This window comes from Eptatretus burgeri, chromosome 14 (assembly GCF_056783735.1).
Source record: "Eptatretus burgeri isolate ZD-2024b chromosome 14, Ebu_testis_v1, whole genome shotgun sequence".
NCBI classification, from domain to species: Eukaryota; Metazoa; Chordata; class Myxini; order Myxiniformes; family Myxinidae; genus Eptatretus; species Eptatretus burgeri.
In genome coordinates, this window is record NC_140974.1 from 48,853,408 (window position 1) to 48,876,214 (window position 22,807).

Genomic DNA, 22,807 nt, shown 5'->3' on the forward strand with positions numbered 1-22,807 from the left:
TAACACAACGAAACGTTTTGTGTCCGTTACTAATACGCTGTGCATAAGACCAAGTCGTTATGAATACGTCCGAATCTTTAAAACAAAAACATCAAAAGTTCAACGTAAGCCAGCGTTTTACATCCATTTTAATACGTTGCCATTGCTGACGAAAACGTCAAGGTGTGACTGGGCCTTAACATATCGTTTTTAGCCCCATCTCTCCATGGTGAAGAATCACTTTTAAAAATCCTCGTATCCACATCCAGATCTTGATCAAAATCGAATAATTTTGTACTTGTCACACTCCCAACCTATCCACCATATTTTGTCCAAATCCATCATGAACTTTTCACGATATAATGTTTTATATCTTTTTAGCCTTGTTGCTCAATTATGAAGATGCACATAAAAATTCTCGAATTCGGATCCAGATCTTCACCAAAATCGAAACAATTCGTCCTTGTCATACTCCAAACTTGTTCACCAAGTTTTGTCTGAATCTGTCCAAAAGTTTTGGAGATATTGTGTTACATATCGTTTTTAGCCCCATCTCTCAATGGTGAAGGTCAGGTTAGGTATGGGAGCATGTGCCAGAGTAGCGCATCACTGCGTCCACTTTCTGCCGGGACTCCAGGGGCCACCGTCTGGCCATCCCCCAGGCAGATGACTGGCCCATCTCCATCTCGTTGAGATGCTGATCAACCTGCTGCAACCACGAGGCACGTGGTCGGCCCATTGGCCTCCTCCACTCACGAGACTCCCTCGCTGAGAGAATCTGGTGAGCAGGATCAGCGACAGGAAAACGAGCCACATGTCCATGCAGCCACAGCTGATGCTCACGGACTATGTAAGTAACAAATCTCACTTGAGTCTCTCTCAGCAACCATTCGTTGGACACAAGGTCCGACCAGCGATAGCCAAGGATTCTACGAAGAGACCTGGTACCAAAGGAATGAATTCTCCTTCTAGATCCTTGGTCAGAGTCCAAGTCTCACATCCGTAGAGCAAGACTGGAAGCAGCAAGGATCTGAAGACTCAGACTTTCATCCTCCCGCACAGGTACCGGTAGCACAACACCCTGTGATCCAGTGAATCTGTGATTCCCCAGGCCTGACCCAGATGTCTGTTGACCTCTGGCTCACAGCCAGCAGAGACATGAATATCACTGCCAAGTAAAGTGAATCTCTTCGTGACCACAACATCCTCACAACAAACAGGTAGAGACAGGAAAGCAGCATCCAAGATTTCAATGAAAGACTGGATCTTAGTTTTGACCAAGGAAACCCGTAATCCCAGCAGCTCCGACTCCTAATTCAGCACCTCGAGGGCCCCCAAAAGGATATCTAGAGTCTCCGCAAAGATGACTGCATCATCTACGAAATCAAGGTCAGAGATCTTGACATTCCCAAACAATGCACCGCAGTTTGATCTTCCCCATTGTCCAGTCCATACAAGTGCTGAAAAGTGTGGGGGCCAGTACACTCCCCTGACGAACTCCAATAACAACTGGAAATAAGACAGGGATGGAACCACCACACCACAGCACTCTCAGTACCAGAGTAGAGTTCAGACATCAGATCGATCAGTTTTGGTGGCACTCCACGAAGACCAAGAATCCTCCAGAGGGCATCCCGATTCACTGAATCGAACGCTTTACAGAGATCAACATCGGCTGCAAGCAGCTCCTGCCGAAACTCTCATCTGCGATCGGTGAGGACTCGAAGAGCAAGGATACGGTCAATCGTTGACCTCTTTGGTGTAAAGCCCGACTGCTCTGGACACTGGTGCTCAAGCAGATGGTGGCGAACCTGATCAAGAATTATCCGAGCAAAGACCTTGCCTGGCACTGAGAGCAGTGTCACCCCTCAGTAGTTGTTGCAGTCTTGGCAATCACCCTTCCCTTTCCAGAGAGGGACAACAAGGCCCCTCTTCCAGTCAGTTGGGATGATACCTGTGTTCCAGGCAGAGCACAAAACTGCATGCAACGACACGAGTGCAGCATTTTCACCAGCCTTGAGAAGTTCAGCATGGATGCCACAGATCACAGGAGCTTTACCACATTTCAACCGGTTCACGCAGCCTGTGTTTCCACAAACTAAGGTGGACGACAGTTGATTGGAGGGTCAGCAACAGGGATTGTAACACCCCTGACATCCAACTCGACAGCTGCTGGATCAGCCTCATACAGCCGCTCAAAGTAACTGGCCCAGCGGGCCTTCACTTTGGACTCTTCTATCAAGAACCCACCACCCTCTGCTCTAACTGCAGTGCACCGAGGGTCGGGCTTGGACTAACGCAATGCGCAAATTCCCCTGTAAGCAGGATGAGAATCAACTGTCCACAGGTGATGCTCTACCCCTTCACAGATTCCTTGCACATCGGCCTCTTGTCCACCCTTCGTGCACATGCAGTTTTACGCCCCAGCTCCCTGAACAGCTCAGCTCTGCCATTCAGTCTGGCCCTGTGACTCTGGGAAAAGCTATCCAGTGTCCCTTGAGGCAAAATTCTTCTTTGCCCTCTGGGGAGTTCCAAGACATCGACCAGCACCATCAAGGATGGTGGTCTTGAAGGCACCCCACAATTCTTCAGGATCCCCCAAGGCACCCAGACACCCCAAATCTCCACTCAGCTTGTTCACAAACTCCTCAGCTACCCTCTCATCCTTGAGCTTGCCAACATCCAGCCTAGGCTGGGATGGTATCATTCTCCTGGATTTAAGCTGCAATTTAAGAGTTGCTCCAACAAGCCGGGGGTCAATATTTAGGAACTGAGCACTCCGGTAGACCCTGCAGTTCTGGATCATCCTCCACCGACCATCAACAAGCACATGGTCAATCTCCTTTGCCACACCGCCAGCAATGGAAAACCAAGTCCAGCGATAAGCTTTGTAGGTGCTGAAACCATGAACCAGCCACCCGAAGTCCATGACTTCATGCAAAGTCAAGGAACTTGGTGCTATTCAGCTTCACAGATCCAGACCCATGGGAATGATCACACATCTCATTACCATCCATATCAGTTCCAGTCGATGCATTGAAATTCCCCAAGACTAGAAGTGCATCTCTCCTGGGGCAATGATCAACCACAGAGTCGAGCGTGGCATAGAAGGCGTCCTTCACGGTGAGATCACTCGCCTAAGTTGGAGCATATACAGAGACCAGGGAAATGACACCTAAGGAGTGACAAATCTTTTGTCTCATAATAAGCTCGTTGATTGGTGTTACCTCAATTATCATTGGAGTCAGCTTTTTGGACACAGTTACAGTAACTCCTTGAGTATGGTAACCATCAGAGCGACCAGACCAATAGTAGGTGTAACCACCCACCATTATCTCGCCGCAATCCGGTCTCCGAACCTCAGAGAGAGCTGCAATACTGATGTCCAAACGCTTGAGCTCAGATGATAACAGAGACAGGTGATCATCCTCTCTTAGGGGTAGGACATTCCAGGCACCCACCCGCAGGGACCGCCTCAGGTCAACCCAAGGAAACCGCCGTCTGGTGGACGACACCTCAGCACCACTCCGACACACTCTCCCGCAATCTGACCCAGGGATGTTACCCCGTGGTTTCCCTCCAATCATCAAATATTGGGGGTCCCTAAGGCTTTGCTTCAATGCCGTCATGCCCCACAGAGTGGGTTTTCAGATTTTTTAAAAATGTTTTTGGAATGTTTTGCGGAATGAAGGGTTTTACGGTGGCCGGAGTGCAAATCCTGCCACCAACCTCCTAATAAAAAGTAACCCAACTGCAGGAGGGCGTCCGCAGACACAGTTTGGCCCTAGATATGGATGGCCGTTGGCTCACAAGGAGCTCCTCCGCCCTTTGACAGGTTTTGTTCTTCATCCTTTTGGGTGTCCATATCATACACCCTCCTCACCAAGAAACTTGGTGGGGGAGACGGTTTAGTTGCCGATAACCCGACCATGGAACAGGTTAGTACAGGTTTGCATGGTACCTGTAGCAAGTCACAGATCTAATCTGACCTGACCTGACTGGAGAATCACTTTTAAAAATCCTCGTATCCGAATCCAGATCCGGATGTTAACCAAATTCTCATATTTTCATACTTGTCACACTCCCAACCTGTCCACCAACTTTCGCCCGAATCCTTACACAATGTTTTGAGATATCCTGTTCACAGACAGACAGCAGACAAACAAACAGACAGACAGACAGATTGACAGACAGAGAGAAAGACAAACAGACAGACAAACAGACATGCAGACAAAGAAACAGATAGACGGGGGTGAAAACATAATGTCCGTCCTTCCTCGTTGGTAGAGGTAATACGTCATGGAAAGTTTGATGACGTTTGTGTGAAAGGTTCTGCAATTTCCTACTAAATGTCCTGTGCTGGGTCTTCAGTGCATGGTAATGAGAATAGTTACCTGTGCAGCCCAGGCTTCTGCGTGGTACCAATCACCTTCGATGTAGGCCACACGAGCGAGGGTAAAAGAGTCATCTCGTAAAAGCCGACTCATCCACAGCCCTCCTAGGATGTAGAAACAAAGACAGAGAAGCAGTGACAGATCTCTCCTTTGGATGAACAAAAACAACGAAAGCAAAATCTATCATGTGCCTGCAAATCCCCACATTTCCTACCTAAAGGAAAGTTGAAAGATGGCAAAAGGTTCCATCAGGAATGAGCCAATATCAAATTTTGAGTTAAAAATTGCTTTCCCGTTTTTTACCCCAATGACCTGAAGTCCCCTCCCGGTGATCAAGGTTAAAAAAATCATTAAATATTTCATATGTGTTCCAAAATGTTCATTGCATATACAAAGTTTCATTAAAAAAAATGTTTTTTAGGATGATGGATGATGAAAAAACATGTTTTTTTAGGATGATGGACAGACAGACAGACAGACAGACAGATGTGCAGATGAACAGACAGACAGAGATGGAGCCAATTACAATATGTTCCTTTTTTTAAGCACGGGGATAACCAAGAGGTGGTTAATGGAAAACACATGCATTCTGGAGTTGCTTGGGAGGGTCTGAGGACTGAGTGGGCAGAGGGAGCAATGATGGAGAACAGATGGAAAACAGAGACCACCAACCAGCCTGCAATACAAGAGCAACAGACCTGTGATCTGGCCTCACCATGGGAGATTAAAAAAAATTGAGAGCTTTATATTCCACAGAATCCAGAACACAGATGTGATGCTAAAGCACTAGATGCTCCATTGAGTTATGGACAAAGGCATATGTGAGTGGCTATGAGTGGCCATGAGTTATGGACTGTGAGTGGCTATGAATTTCTAAGCAAAGTCTTGGATCGATAGATGATCCCCATTCTGTCACTGGCTCTGAAGGCTAGCTTTGCTAAGTGGTTGGCCAAGAAAAGGCTTCACCATGGCTGATGGTGAGGCCCTTCCAGTGGATAACCAAGGAAATAATCTGATAAGCCTGAGATTATCCATGATTGAAGGACGTGTTCCATTTATTAGACCAGAGTTTAATAATTTCCAGATCAGCAGAAGGACGCAAACACAACTGCTATCCGTCTATAAGAGGGATGGGGTAGTGTATGACACAATGTGGAGTCATCTTTAAAAAAGGAAGAGAGGGTTTTTCAGAGCATCCTAGAGGTAATGAATATAGATGAGGAGCAAGACTGGGCCCAAAACACGACCTTGGCGAACTCCAGCCTCTACTGGAGAAGGGAGGAGAGCATTCCATTGATAGCAAAACGTTGACTGCGTGAGAAGAGGAAGTCAGAAATCCAGGAATGAAAGCAGCCCTGCAGGCCATAGACAGAAAACTTGGTGAGCAAAGCAGGATGCCAGACTGTTGAACACCTGTGATATGTCCAAGACGACGGTGTTGACTTCCTCATTGAGATTTCGGGCCTCTAACAATTTCTGAGAGAGGATGAGCAGCATGTCCAGAGTTGTGGTTACTGAAACAGAATGCAAACTCTCGGTCAAAGATCAGATTGTTTGAAAACAGGATAGACTTGACATCAGAAGCAATAATGCATTCCCCGACTTTTCTTGGAAGCAAGGTCACTGATCTGAAGTTGATAGGATGTGTTTATACATCCTTCTTGTAGTCAGGGGTGATGGTTGCTAATTTACAGGACATCGGGAGGTGGCAAGATGGACTTGACAAGGCGCCACCATGACTTGGAGGAAGAAGACTGGTTGGAGAGTTCAGCCTTGAGACTTGCAGGATGGTGTTTACTGGCATGCCACAAAATGGATACAGACTTGTTGCGAGCCTTCTGAAATGAACTAAACTTGCCATCAGTCAGATGAGCTTTCCATATTGAGGAAGAAAACTGCATGACTGCAACTGCCTCTCCACAGGAAACAGAATACCAAGGCCTAAAGGATAGATAGGATAGCTCCCGGTGGGATGGGATAAACTGGTGCATGAGTGAAAGTAGGCTTTCGTGAAATATTCCCAGGCAGAAGCAAATAAGGTGCTGTCGAGAGGGTAGCCAAATTATTTTGTGAGACGGCAGATTGTAATCACCACTAGTTTGCCTATTAGGCTCCACTGTACGTTCGGACCTAACGTCTTCATCCTTACTACTTTGCTGGGGAAAACTTCATTGGTTCACAGTAATTACACAATATTACACTTTTTTCAAATATATCCGAATAAGAATATTCCAATGCTCGTGAACTCACGTGACAAGTTTGGTGATTGAGAAAAAGCATTTTAGAACAGCTCAGTCGAACTGCATCTCATGAGTATGATTGACCAATCACAAGTGATGGTCTATCCTGCAGGACCACCGATGAAGGCAAGATGGCGGTTCCCACCACTGTTAACTCGGATAAGACGACTGCCAAGTTTTGGCAAAATTCTGCATTATGCGTGTTGTTTCTTCAACAAATGCTAATTTTAGTCCATTTACCAACGAATCCCAGCTTTGATTCATCAGTTTTGCGACTGAATGAAGACAGTATGAGTGCAAAGAAAGTAAAGATGTCACGGAAATCGGAGCCACTCTCGGTTTATATTTTGAAGATATTCAATCGTGCATTTAACCGACAGATGACAAGATAGGCGTACATTACGAGTGTTACAAACGCTTCTGTGATGTCAGTAAAGTGAGGAGGAATGACCAGAAATCTGGTGCTCAAGGTGAGATATGACACATACTTCACCTCACTCTACCAGATTTAAAGCGTGTGGTCCGAGTCTGAGAAGTCAGTGGTTCGAACCCCGGCAAAGTCACACACAATATTTTAAAAATTGTACATGCTGCTTCCTTGCTCAATACTCAACGGACAAGCAACCATATGTTGTAAATAATAGTCCAGGCTTTGATGGGCTAATGGCCTCTTCCTGCATCAAAATTTCCTTGTAAGGGATCTCATAGTATTATTATCATCTATACATACAACAAATATCCCAGTGTGTGTCAGTAAATCAGTGTGTCAGTGTATCTTCACCATAACTCCAAAACGATGAAACCTAGTGGTGCAAAACTTTGCATGAGCACTAAGGTACCTCCAATGGAATGCAAGAATGAAAATTGGTATTTGGGTAAATTTAAACACCCCTTTTGAAGATAATGAGCTCATCTTGTCATGCATTGTTGTTGCATTTTGAAGAAATCAATTTTTTTTTTCTATTTTTGTGGAGGCTGAAAACACTTCCCTATAGCCACTAAGGAATGGGGTTGGGGTTCATTTAATATGAACCTCTGAAGATTTGATGAAGATCCTTTTGACCATCTCTGAGAGAAATGGCTACATGTGCGCGCGCGCGCACACACACACACACACACACACACGCACACACACACACACACACACACACACACACACACACACACACACGCACACACACACACACACACACACACACACACACACACACACACACACACACACACACACACACACACGACTTTCTTCTATTATACATTATAACATGAAATTTGATCACACTGTAGATATAAAAATATTCAACAATTTTCAGGTGACATATTCCCAACTTAAAAAGTCTTAACAATTGCATTCAAGCCGTATACGTTTCTTACACTTTATAAAATGAAATATTTTCATATTCATCCCATTTTAGACAAAATCATAAACTATTTTTTGTCATACGAAATGGATTTTGTTGAATTTTTGGCCAGGTTATGTCATAAACAAAGTGCAAAAACACTTCCAACCACTTACACAGCAATTTAACGACTCAAATATTACATTTTGTAACAAGTATGGTTTCCATATAGGCCATTTACCATTTGTTTCTATGGGTTCTGATGAACTGATCATTAAAAAAATTATGAGCACAGAGTGCATGTGGGGACAAGGTGATTCGGACTCAGATACATATTTGGAACTCATATAAATTGATTTCAAGAAATCCACATCTGTGTTGCATGGAAATTATATTTGAGGGACTTATATTCCAATGTGCAATGGCCTATGTGCGAACAGCCATATTCTGCATGACTGAGATTTCTTCCTCACAATGGCCAGGGAGATATGGGCCTTGACAAGAAATTAGTCAGAAGAGCCAAGAGGAGCAAAAGAGGAACAGAAGCGATTGTACTGAAAGTTAGTCATAACTTGGTCGAGGAGGGATGATGTACCAGTTGCAAAAAATTGGGTTGGTCAGCTTACAGGTTGGGTCAGACCCACAGATCTGCAGAAGGACTTTACTGCTATGTTATGGCTGGTTGATGCAGAATGAACACCTAGCCAGCTGGCATGGTGACAGTTTAAATCACCACAGATTAAAGAGCAGGTTGCGGGTCACCAAACATGTTCTGAAGATTTATCAATATGATTTTATGTGCATTAAATAGTTCGATGCAAACTATTATTGTTGCCTAACTATTGGGAAAATTATTGAAATTTAACTCCGAAGTTGTTATTTCTTGAGGCTGTTGAAAAAAAACAGCCGCGTGCCCATATATGGATGGTGACGTCACGTTCTCCAAAGCAAAGCGGACGCTCACTCGCTCATTGAAGAAGTGTCCAGTTCGGCGGGCCGTTCTTTCGCTAATTTTGAGCTTGCAACTGTCTATATTATCCTTTTTTATTTTGAATTATTGTAGAACAAAGATATTTGGATATTTGTACATCATACCTCTTATGCGTGTCGTCATGTTTTGCGAAAATGTCTGGAAAACGGGTAATCGCTCCCACCGATTCCTGAAGGAATCAAACATTCGCCGGCAGTGGATAAGATTTGTACAAACAAAACGGGCGAATTTTCCCCCAAAGAAAACGGGTAAAGAGGACCCTTTGGATAGACTTGTCATTTGTGGTGACCATTTCACAGCCGAGGATTACGAAGGCATAAACACATCCGATCACCACTCTGTGAATACGAGTTGTTGGTTGACAAGTTCTCCAGATACTGCTCTGTCACAGAATCAATTGTTGAGTTTAAGTGAGAAAAACCTTGTAATGTATTCTTAAAGAGAACATGGAAAAACACATAAATAAACTTTCTGAAAAAATTTCTCAACAAATCAACTTATTGTTGATTAAATTACTTTTCAATAGTATCAGCAAATTGGGCTATTTCATTTCAATTGTAAAAAATTGATCAATTTTCCACTTTTTTTTCTAAATTTGGTAGAATATTTCCCATTGAGGCTAAACATGTTTTGGTATTTATATGCCACAACAGTCTCTTGAAAGTTGGGGTTTGTTCTAACTGTTCACTTTCGCTGGGGTCAAGATCAGTTGTCAGAAAGACTTCAACGCCAAGGCTACGGTGTATAATATATTTGGGTCCATTATTGATTCATTCTATTTCTGACTCTTGAGCGACTAGAGCATTAAAAATTATTATATAAAGTCACAGGCGAATCAAACTTTACATTATTTTATGCATCGAACAAGAAAATGAAAATCTACAAACCAATCTGTCTGGTGGAGTCTGTCAGTGTGAACTGCCGGGCAGTCAGTCCTGCCACTTGTACACGAAATAGGCCGTTTTCTGGCACTTGCAAGTGGCTCAAATTTATATGGCTCAGGGCCAGAACCTCCATAGTATAAATTCCCATCATCCTCCCACTCGTCCTCGGCAATATCGGAATGAAAACACTCAATTTCATCGCCGCTGAAATCACTCTCTGATTTGCATCTCGCCATTGTTCACACGCTGTTTCCGAATGTTCACGAAGTTTTAGGAGAACGTGACGTCATAGCATCCTCGGTAAATTCCGCTCTGTTTTTCGATCACTGACAAAAGTTTTGACTTAAAAGTTAATTTTAGCATATTTTGAGTTTCAAATGTAAGAAAATAATTGCCGAACGATTATTAATGCGATTACAACCTTCGAATCACGTGAAGTCATCAGCGACCCAAAACCTGCTCTTTAAGAATGGAGAGTATGGATGGATGGTTATGAGTTGATCCATGTTAGAGGAAATATAGATGTATATGGGGTCATCATTGGGTGGATGGTAGACTACACAGACAAATATTAGGTAGTTGCAGAGAGCTATACGGAACCAGAGGTATTCCAAAGGACTTGGAGGGGTTCATGTGGGCAATCGACAATGTTCTCCTCCACAATGTTGATGCTTTTTTTCCCCACCCAATCATTTAGCATCAAGCTCATCCATGAGCCTCAACTACTGTAAAAAAAATTTAAACTTTGAAAGCTGGCAAGCAGACAGATAAAGTGAAGAGCGAATTTAGAAAACAAGGGAGATTTCTTCACGCGATGCAATTAAAAGCTTATGCCATTATTGACATTAGTTGTGTTTCAAAACTGACAGACATGCAGACCTGGTATCTCTCCAGCTGCTAATGATGGTGGTGCGAGACGATAGGTGTCTTGCAGCCGGAGCAGTGCTTTTGCTGCTCCCTGCCGGTCTTCATCATTTGGAAAGATTTCTCGATTCGCTGATAAACTTGATAAAAATTCTGTTTCTCACAGGCACAAACAAGTAAGCCATTGTTTATACAATATACAGTACAAATTTAACATGGCACTGCCTTCAACTTGGACGCACATTAATACTCATGGATTTAAAAACAGTTAGATCATTGCCAATGGATCCTAATTTTGTGTGACCAGCTGTTGATGACCTAAAATGCTATAAATTTTTTTTAAAATGACGTAAAATGCTCCATCACAAAAAACCCATATATTTTCATCACAAAAGAGTGGGGAGAGAAGAAAAAGAAGTTTGGAAAGAAATAAGAGTAAGAGAAGGGAATTAATATTAATGTAGTATCAGGGACAGGGGATGGGGTAATTTTTAAAATTCCACCATATTCGAGGATGTAATAAAGAGATGGGCCTTAACCTTATGCACAAAACTTTCAGGTTGTCTTCATCAAATCCAACCTAACACGTTCCTTTAAAGTTTAAAGCAAGGGCACTCATCATGATCACCATTGAGGACCACCATGTTGGGCTTGTTTCACGTGAGGTGCACATTCACAATATATTCCGACAACACAGGATACTGCATGTCATATCTGACAGCAATGGAATACAATTATTCATTTTCTTGGAGATTGCATTGTCACACTATGCCAATGCTTTCTTTGATTTCAAAGGCCTCACAGAGTTGTTTCTCTCCCCGAGCAAGAAAGCAATTCATGTTTCTTTCATACTCTCATCTATTCAACTACTCTCCTCTTTCACGTTGCAGTTGCAGGACAATCGCGCTGCTGTATCAGCTAGGGGATGCTACAGGGGAAGCTCCAAGCACTCCTTCTGAAATCGATAACAGCATCATATGGGTCACACCTATTTGCTGAATGGACCACAAGTTAGGAAGCCTTTCTTTCAAGTAAATGGTAGAGGGGAAGGGTGGCAGGATGGCAACGAGTTACGCACACGTGCCTCTCAGCTGCCGAGCCTGGGACTCGAATCTCGTCCGAGCTATAAACTCTCATCCCAGTATTTGACAGGCAAGGTGATTGATAAAGGTGTGTGCCGTCCATCGGATTGATGTTAATCTGGGTGACTCATCTGCTATCATAAGTTGGTGAACATTAAATATTCCACAGTGTCCTTTGCACAAAGATTGGCCAAGCTTTTGCCAGCACCATGATCAAATTCAAAAATTCCATCCCTGACTTCCTGAGTCAGAGTGACAATCTGAACAAGAATGTAGTCTCGTAGCTACTTCAGCAGAACGAACACTGCACCGGGAATGGTACATGCTGATGAGTTGATGAGAACTTATCTGTTGTGGTATTGGAAGTTACGGAATAGTGAAGTAAACTATTGTACATTATAAAATGTCTATTACAATTATGATAGTAATTATTCATGGTATCAAACTATACCACTATTATACCATGTGTATAATTGTGTGCAAGAAGGGAAGCCATGTTGGGCCAGGCATGGCCAAGGCGGTGAATGAGGAGAAAAGCTTGTGCGGGATGACCAACAAAGGCTTCTGCATTAAGGTTTGCAGTCGAAGACTTTGATTCTTGGAGGGAATCTACCCATCTGGAGGTAAAGATGGGAGAGGGAACAGCAGAAGAGGTTCATTGGAAGTGTTATTGTCAAACTAAGTGTAGTCCAAAACCACTCAGTGAGCTAACAAGCTTACAAAAAAACTGACATGTGAGGAAATTTGGTGGCAATCTATGCACAAAAACTATGCACAATTACAAAGTCATTCATTTCAATCAATCTTCCCATATTTTGTTTCAGCATTTATTCATCAAATAATTGCATGATATATTGTTTACCAACTGCTTTATTCATTGACATGAACACGGGTCTCATATGATGCCGACTCCAAATCCTGTGACAGTGTTGACTTGTCCTTCTACTCCTCCTCTTCCCTTTGTAAGGGCATGAGGTCCAATCGCACCAAACTTCTGCCCTGCCTCGACCACGATACTCCTCCAACCCACATCACATCACAGTCTTCTCTACACTCACCTTCAACCCATGCTTTCCAAATTCCTTCTTCCACTCTCACCCAGTATTTCCTGTTCTCCTGCCCACTTTCCAACACAACAGCCAGATTGTCCACATACAACATCCTCCCCATACTACCCCTCATGTTTATCTTTCTGCTTTCCAGCTCCATCACCATGATAAACAAGAGTGGGCTGAGAGCACATCCCTGCTTCAAACCGATGTTCATGCTGAACTCCTCCGACATCCTAGAAGCAACCAAAACTCTTCCCTTCCCACACCTTCAATACCCCCTCTCTGACACCAGCCTCCCACCACCATCCTAAATCAGTGCTCCCCTTTCATGTCCTTACTATTCTCATTCCTATCACGAGCCAAATTATAGAAGATCTTGTTCCCACCATCCTCTTACGTGTTGTATTTGTACACCTCCTCTTCCATATCATTCCTTGCCTTATCCACAGCTGTCCTTGCTGCTTTCTCCTTTTGCCCACACAGGTACATGCAACCCTGCATTCAGTTGCCTGACTCTATCCTTGATCTTCTCGATGCTCTTCCAAACCTCCATTTTTCATCAACTGCCCTCGCTACTACCTCCGCCCACCATACCCCTGGTTTCTATCCCTCAACGAAGCACCGTTTCCTGACGTCCTTCCACACAAAAACTTTGCAATTCCCCAAAATGCCTCTCCGTACTTCTTCCACTCCTCCTCCAAACCTTCCACTTCTTCGATAAGTCGCTCATACCTGGCCCTCATCCTCTCCTTGTACTCTATAAGAACATTCCACCCTCCCCCCCCCACCTAATAATCTTCTGACCTCTGCTCTTAACCTCCCCCCTTTTCTTCATCCATGCCACAAACACCATATGCTTGCGGAGGGTGGTAACATGCTCTCCCGCCACTGCCTTACAATCCTTAACCGGACACAACTGTCACTTCCTTACCACCACCAAACCCAGTTCTGTTCTTTGTTGTCCACTCCCATCGGTAATCTTGTGGCTTTCCCGCTTTTGAAAGAATGAACCAGCAATGACTATCCCATTCCTCACCACCAGTTCCACCAGCTCTCGACCCTCTCTATTCCTCGTTCCCCAACCAAACTGAATAAAACATTCATCTTCACGTGGCTCCGCTACACCCACACGCATGTTAGAGTCCCCCGCAATGCACAGCATCACCTCCAGCTCATCCATTCCCATCATCCTCTCCAGTGCGTCCCTGAATTCCTGCTTCTCCACCCCTGCCCTTCCCGTTTGTGGCCTAAACAGTTTGACAGAATGAGTTGAAAGTTGTTGGTTGTACTTAGGATGTACTCGGGAAGGTTTTGACCATTAACAAAAAAAAGAATTAATAGACGCATTAAATTAATAGTCCCAACCCCCCCCCCCCCCTTGAGATTGTAGTCTATTTCAAGTGCATTAAAGTTTCCAAATGTAAATGTGTGTTTAACATGTAAGAGATAAAATAAAATAAAGTGAAATAAATAGCTGTTGTTTTGAAAGATGATGGAGGGCAACAAAATGGCAATTGAAAAAGGCAACATACTGGCAGTGGAGAAATAGTTGGGCACAATAAACAAAGTAATGAACGGACAGACAAAAAGAATAGGGGAAGGTTAGTGGAGGAAACGGGATAAACTGGCAAGTAAGAGTGTTGTGCTAGGTTAGGTATGGTTTATGAGGGATGACATGGGATGGTAGCGAACCGCCAGCTTGAATCTCTGGAGGGAAGAGTGTGGGATGGAACAGCCTCAGGAAGGTGGTTCTACAAATGGGAGTAAAGAGAAACAAACAGTTAAGGTGTGCACTGAGCCTGGATTATGGGAGTTTAACCAGGAGGGGGCGACTGCAAGAACTCATGCATCTTCGAGGAGATGGCAAGGGTTGGATGGCTGGGAGAGCCATGTGAGCTAGAGTGAAGGAGAGACAGTAAAAAACGGAAACGCCTCTGACCAGGCTGTGATGCGAGAGCAACAGTTAGTCATGTGCTTCCACTTCAATAATATTGAAGTTTACATTCCACAGAATCCAGCAGAAACAAATGTGATGCTGAGGAACCAGCCTATAGGGGAGAGCAACACTTCATTAAGCTAACAGAAGCATTGTAAGGCTGTGAGCAGCTGATTTTTTTTGAAGAATGACTTGTAATGACAGACAATGTCCAGTCTGTAGTTGCTTTTACAGGCCAATATGCAAAATTAATTGACCAATAATAAATAGTTAAGAGTTAATGACCAATAAAGAAACAACAAGAACATTATCTCTATATTTGATGCCGCGAATTCTGTGACTCTTAAGCTGTTTGTGCTGCTCACATAGCATAATATATTTCTTTCTGGGATTACATGTCACATCACATGATCAACATAATTTGCATCCCCAGCTTGAGGCAATGCTTAATGCATTTATGTAAGCAGGTCACAATAAAGTCAGCAGGTGATGTATTTCGTGTGTGTTAATTTTGGAACATTCTGTGACTCATTGGGACTGACACAATCTGTAAACTTCCTGACACGGATCTCAGCCATGTCAGGAACAGGACTCCATCTCTTCTGAATTTGATTTTGATGAATTTCCCAGAAAATGTCTGCTGTTCTTCTGCTCCAATGGGTTCATCTGATCACATGCTTGTCAATGTAGACATCTCTCTGGCTGTTATTAGAGAACCCCCTCAGCATGGACGAGTCCGGCATTTCACTCAGGCAGACTGGCAAATTCTTCAAGCAGCCATCAAACTTCTAGACTGCTCTCTCATTTCTACTCTCACTGACATCAACTCATCCTGGGAATTTTTTCAAAGAAACTTGCTCCCTCTCATGCACAGATTTATCCCATCTCATATTCAGTTGTCCGACCCTTCCTCCCACACATGGCACACTGAAGTTTGTGGTGAGGCAGTTATCCAGAAAAAAACTTCCCTTCATCTCATGGAAGGCAAATTCAACTGAAGGCAATCTTAGTTCCTTCCACAAAGCTCGGAACAAGTGTGTGTCTACCCTAAGGAGGGCCAGAAAACAACATCTTTCCAATCTCAAGTCTGAACTCTCAAACCTGTCTCCCTCCTCCAAATCCCGGTGGTGTCTAGTTAAGGCCGTTTCTGGTTTATGTTCCCCCTCGATCCCTCCCTTACCTGAAATGGCTTCATAGCTAACACTGCACATGAAAAGGCTGAATGCTTAAACTCTGTGTTTGCTTCTAAATCTTGTCACAAACCCATCGCTATCTACACCCACCTAACCCAGTCGCACCCAACTGCTCCTGGACTCTGTGTCCTTTTCTCCTGACAAGGTTGAGAGCTTGCTGTCAAACCTCGACTCTGATTCTGCAACCGGTCCAGCCGGCATCAGCCCACTTGTCCTTAAACCGTGCTCTGCTGCTCTTCCTCTGTTCTATTCACCCTCTCATTTATTCAAGGTCATCTGCCATCTGTTTGGAAATTAGTTAACATCACTGCCCTGCATGAAAAAAGGTGCAAAAATAGATCCCTGCAACTGCAGACCAATCAGCCTTCTCCCAATCATCAGCAAGGTCATGGAATCCATCATCGCTTCAGACATTAAATCCTTTCTCTTCTCCAATGGCTTGATTTCCAACCATCGCTCTCCCCTGGACATGCTGCTTCTGCTTTCCCTACAATGGATGGAGGTCCTCAGTGCCAGAAATGAGATCAGAGCCATCTCACAAGACATATCGTAAGCTTTCGATATGGTCTGGCACCCCGTCCTCCTCACCAAACTCTCTTCTTATGCTATCCAAGGCAATCTCCATTCATGGCTCGTGGACTTCCTCTCCTGTCACAGTCAATGCGTGGCTCTCATTGGAAGTCTCTCATCTCCTCTTCCAGTCCAGGCTGGAGTTCCTCAAGGCAGTGAGTGTTCTGGGTCCTGTTCTTTTTCTTTTTTTCATCAATGATCTCTCCGCCTCTCAGGAAAATCCTCTTTATCTCTTTACTGATGTCTCCACCATCTTCCATATCATCTCTTATCCCTCTAATTGGCAGGCAGCAGCCTCTTCACTCTTTGCTGATCTGGATAAAATCACAAGCTGTTCCAACACATGGAACATGTCTTTCAATCCGGACAAATCTCTCACACTCACGATCTCTCCGAAAGCACCATCAGGACCCCCCCCCCCCAATCTACTTTCTCAACAATCCTCTTAAAGAAGTCCTTTCTCAATACAAGCTTTTGGGTCTCACTGTCTGCCAAGATCATTCCTGGGAAAGCCATATCTCCAAGCTGGCCTCCAAATCCAATCGCTGAAGGGGCATCCTACGTCGTGCAAAGTCCTTCCTTCGCACACCTGAGTTTCGAGCCACTTACAAAGCTTTCATCCACAGTCTGATAGAGTACTGCTCTCCCCTCTGGGGTAGTCCTCCAGCTCCAATTCACACTGTGGAAACCAAGGCTTTTATGATCATTAGTATCTCCCATGACGAAACTGAATCTTTGGGTCTGTCACCGTCTCACTGGAGGCAGGTCGGTGGTCTTTCTGTCTTCTATCATCTCCTCTCCGGCCTTGCCCCTCCCTCCCTCCCCCCCCCCGTTCTGTCTGTGATCTGTCCCCCCTATATTTCTGCAGGGCACTCAAAGTCTGCTAAAAAAACCCTTTTGGTGAAACTGCTAAAATCAAGAATCACTGCTCGCCTTCACCCTTTCATTCCTCTTTTTTCCCACCTCTGGAACAAACTCCCACACTCTCTTCAATCCAACCCCTTCCTCCAGGTCTTCAAAACAGCTGTTCACCACCATCTCATATCTTCCCCCATGCAAAACCATGATCTTTTCTACCCCTGTTAATCCACCCCAAACAGACCTTCAAATTCCCTGTTTTCCTTCCTGAAAGTCCCTGTCGTACCATCTTAGTTACCCCGTGTACCCCATCCCATCCCTCTCCCTTCCACAGATCTCCTGTTGTCTCTGTTCTCCACTATTTCATGCTCCCCTCCCCCACCACTCTTGTATCCTGCCTTGTTACATGTTCTCTGTGTTAGCTCTTACACGAGCCTCGACATGGTATACAAAAAAAAGTGAAATGTTGACTCTGTCATAGTTAAAAAAATAATAACTCACTTTATTTTTAGTGTTAAAACACATAAAGGCCTACCTTTGGATTTTGGCCAATCTCTCTTTCTCTTGAGCAATGAGTTGCTGTAGTGACGTCACAAGATCACGCTCAGCCAATCGCAACTCAGCCATTTGACCTTTGTGGCACATTGGAAATGGACAAGAAAAAAAGTATGTCAAATAGCATGACACTGGCAAGTGCAACTTCAGGTTCAAAATCTAGAAATATGTTAAGACAAGGTCCAAGCTATTACTATGCTTATTGAAGAATATGGTATTACAAACAAAGGTTGTTCGCCAAGTTCCCATTTCTTAAACTTTCCAAATTTCATATAACATTATGGCACTACCTTGTAGTACATACATGCATGATTAAATTGATTGTAATTACAAATAGGGATTGCAAAATTCTGCAGCAATTACAAATTCCACTCAAAATGCTTTGTCACCGAAAGTTGATGATTTGTTTGTTTCAACAAAAAAAAAATTTCACCTTAAATTCGGTTAAATTCTATGGCAGCGACAAGTAGTGGACAAAAAAAATGGAAACACCAGGGCAAATGAGGGACACCAGGCAACAGCTTCCACACAAGTGTGGCCCATGTGTTAATCCAGCAAATAACATCCCAGCATGCTTAGGATCATGTATAAAAATACTGCACAAGTCTAGTTGCCTATAATTATGGCGAGAATGACTGCAAGAGGGGACCGCCCCCCCTCCCCGCCCCCACCATGCCCTCATACACAGAGCATGTGTGATTGCCTAATGGTTTGATGAGCATGATACTGATGGTATGCATATGTGGACACTTATCCAACCAAGATATTCTAGTTTTGCATTTTTTATTAATTTTCTGAAAATTGTAGCATTTGTTTTTCACTTGTAAGTTGTGAGTTACGATGTGTTAGTAAAGGTGGAAAAAGTATGATTTAATGCTATTTCATTCCAGGCTATGAGGCAACAAAAGGTGAAAATTTTGAAAGGGGATGTAGACTTTCTTTCGACATTGTATCCTTTATTTATCACATTGGAGTGATTGGCAATTAGGTTTACTATAATGCTATGAAGCTCTTTTATCAGCTGTCACCATTTCCTCTTTTTCCTCCCATTTCTGTTGTTCCATCGAAGGTTTGAACCAGAGTTCACCATTGGGGTGGTCATTTCAACATCCACCAATATTGGACTGTTGGCTGTATGGAAAATGGCCACAGATATTAGGATAGGTGAAATACTTCGTGCAGTTTAGATCCAGCAGAAATTGGTTATTATCGAACTTCTCCATCTTGCGGAGTGGAAAACTTGGTGGCTTGGGAGTCATAGAGATTTAAGTCATTTGTTACTGCCCAGTTAGTAAGGTCTGAGTTTATAGCCTCAGCTGGTGTGGTGAATGTTGAAATCTTCAGCATAGAAAACCGTGTGATGAAAGTGTTGGATAACCAGCACGGACTAAGGCTCATATATGGTGATTTTCGATGTGGGCAATTTTGTACTGACAAATCCTTGTTATGTCACAGTAAGCCAATGGAGTGGGCAGTGCCTCAACATCTACAATATTGGATCTGACATCGGTTGCTCTACTATATTTCTCATGGGAATGTAAATGAATGTCGGAGCCTGAAATCTTCATCTGGTATACAGTTGGCAGATTAATGTGGATCTCTTGTAAATAAATTACATCTGTCTGGTAATGAGATGTATAAACATTGATAAACTACATTTTCCCCCTCTCTCTCTCTGCTGTTCCTTTTGTACTGTTACGTTGTGATCCATTCACTATACTAGCTCTTCCACAAGCCTTGACTATGTATACAAAAAAGATGATATAGGCCTTCATAAAAAACGATGACTTCCATTAAATAGAATCGAGTACTAAAAATACTTTGTGGTTCGTGCAACACCATTATGTTATTCACCCTTTTCAAAAGTTTCAATGGTGTCAAAATGCTTTTATTATTACTCATACACCTGCTCCCGATAGGAGCATAGGGTTATGCATCAAATAAAGGGCACTACTGATGCGTAGTGTTAAAACAGCAGTAGCAACTGTTTAAAAAGGTAATCATACATGTTTGTGGTTTATAATATGTTTTACTTCTAATGGGGATTTTGCACAAAACGCCATGATAAGATATTTATACATGTTAACACGGTGTTTGTCCAAGGAGGAAAAAGCCCTTTGGGGAAGGGGGGCAAATAAAGTCACCACAACCTCCGTCATGTGACCTTAAACTACCCTGTCAAGTTTGGTTGAGATTGGATAAGTAACCACGAATGTATCACGGTCATACAGACAGACAGACAGACAGACAGACAGACAGACAGACACCAAATGGCGTATTTTAGTATGATTAATAGCTGACGTGTGATGTCAATAACCATAAATTAAGGTTGTAATGAAAGCCCTTCCATGAGCCTTTTGTGCCTCCCTGTAAATATGTCATAATTTATTCTACTCCGTGATCACTCCACGACCCATTTTGAACAGCCATTCTATAATGTTCAATGATTATATCCCTGTGAATGCCAGGTGATTACTCAAGAGTGATGAACAAATTTGTGTGATGTTTTCCAGCAATACCGATGCGAACTGGTGCAACCCCTTCCTATTTTTCCGGTAAATTTCAAACACAATGACATTGTTTTCTGAATTTTATATTCTGTTGTTTGAAATGACATTCAAAAAGAGAGTGAATCCAGTTGTTTTTGTTTTTTTTTCTGAGAAAACAACTCTACTAAACCATCAAATGCACCTTGAGTTGAGATAGGGTCAATGGTGATTCTCAGGTAAAAGGTGTTTGAGGATGAGTCCCATATAACACACTTGATTGAGGTGCCTTTTGGGCAAAATTCAGGCAAGTCATCTGGCATTGACACAGACTGAGTGCTCCAGAGAGTAGCCCACTTTACGGAGAGGGAAATTCGACGTCGGTAGTCAGGACGATCTCGTAGGACAAATCTCAGGCGCTTAACACAGTCTGGCATCCTGTACTGCTTGTCAAGCTTACTGTCTGCAGCATAAACGACCTCCTTCATACCTAGCTTACTGGCCTCCAATTCACACAGGCAACATGTTGCTATCAATGGAACCCTCTTCTCTCCACTCCCAGTGGAGCCTGGAGTTCCCCAAGGCAGTGTCTTGAGCCCAGTTTTGTTCCTCATCTACATAAAAAACCTCTCCAATGCTGTTGAAAACTCTCCCTTCTTTTAGGCAAATGACTCCACCTTGTGTTTCATAGTACCCCATCACACTAACAAGATGATAACAGTTGCATCAATCTCTACTGATCTGGAATTGTCTGTAAATGGAACATGCCTTTCAATCGTTGCAAATGTCAGTCTCTCCATGTCATTTTGGAAGGATTGTCAAGTTGACCTACACATTTATATCCATGGTCTGCAGTCTGCAAGACATTCAGTCTGTTGAACTTTGAGGCTTCACCGTCAGCCAAGATCACTACTGGGAGGAAGACAAAGTGAAAATGGCCTCTAAAGCTAGCTGCAGACTGGTACTCCCTGCCTTTCCAAGTCTTTCCTTGAAAAATTGGAACCATTTGCAGGATCGACGGTTTCCATTGTTTGATTAACTGCCTCTCTTCTGGTCTAGCTCCCTCTGCTCTCTTATCCTTCCAACCCTGAGGTCCTACAGGATGCATGCTTTCTACCAGTAACCTCATCCGAGTCAAGCTCCAAAAATCCAGGCTCACAACACACCTCAACCCTTTTGTGCCTCTTTTCCTCTGTTTGTGGAACCACCTTCCTGAGACTGTTCAGTCTCACTTCCCTCCAGGGCTTCAAGCATGGGGTGCACTACTCCCATCCATACTCATAATATTTTTTTATTTGCATTAACCCTACCTACCCTAACAGTCTTTCTTATAGGTTACCATGTTTCCTCCTTTTGCTCTTTTCCCTTTCATTCTTCCCCATGCTTTTTCTGTCCAATTATGGCCTCACTGCCATTACATTGCCATTTTACACTCTGCCTTCTCACTCTTTCATGAGCTTAGATATTGTACATGCTAATCATTGACAGCTGTATACAAGGTAAAAAAAACAGGTGTTATACTAACTCCTGTACATCCTACCATAGAATTCCAAATGCCGAGGTAGTTTGCAAGTTTAAAAAGGTCACCCTTTTTGTATCTAACCAGTGGGAGGGGGGGGGCAGGCTGGCAGGATGGCCTAGATGTACGCACACGCGCCACTAAAGCTGTCTCGCCTAAGTTTAAACCCTGACACAGCTATAAACTGTCTTCTCGGTGTTTCACAGACAGGGTGATTCATAAATATGTGTGCCGTCCCTCGGATGGACGTTAAACAAGCGTCCCATCTATCACCATTCATTAGTGGACGTTAAAGATCCAATGGTGTCCGCAAAGAGTCGGCGAGCTATTGCCGGCACCATGGCCAAAGTCCTGACCTAATCAACAGAGGACATTGCATCAGTGGCACAGTCGCACCCTTACCTGTGATGCTACCCCACAGCCTTGTGCTGCATATGAATGAAGAAGAAGATAGGGGGCCCACTGCATCACTTTATTCGGAAATATAAAATATTGTAATGGCCGCGGGTGTTCAACGACCAATGCGCCCATCGGGTGTGGAAGGAAAGAGATGTCTCCACAGTGCACATCTGCCTGTTAATTTGCGCACGAATCGGCATCTCAGATACATGACTGTGGTGAATCAACCTGTCAGAAGTGGCCGAGAAAACCGTTACAGGCGATTCACTGTTTGTCGCGCCTTATTTGTGTGGGTCACAGACAGCTCGACTTAACGGGTTAATTCCAATTCACTATGTGCTTTGGAGTTCCGTTCCCAGATGACCACACAAGTTCTCAATTACAAACAGGATTTATTAACAAAATGGGGCTTGGAGGAAGAATAGGAAAATGACCACATCCACAGTAACATCAACAGTAAATACT

At 43.6% G+C, this 22,807-nt stretch overlaps 1 protein-coding gene across 3 annotated transcripts in view; it reads right to left on the minus strand.

Annotated features, from left to right (window-relative positions):
* The window catches only part of LOC147013138 (prolyl 4-hydroxylase subunit alpha-2-like), an 83,396-nt gene that overhangs the window by 37,346 nt on the left and 23,243 nt on the right, over nt 1-22,807 (minus strand). For all 3 annotated transcript variants that reach the window (XM_085854747.1, XM_085854745.1, XM_085854746.1), the window contains exons 3-6: nt 17,919-18,015; nt 12,237-12,391; nt 10,708-10,845; nt 4,374-4,477 (exon numbers count right to left, since the gene is read on the minus strand). In XM_085854747.1, the coding sequence (XP_085710873.1) occupies nt 4,374-4,477; nt 10,708-10,845; nt 12,237-12,391; nt 17,919-18,015 (494 nt within the window). The remainder of the gene's footprint in view (nt 1-4,373; nt 4,478-10,707; nt 10,846-12,236; nt 12,392-17,918; nt 18,016-22,807) is intronic.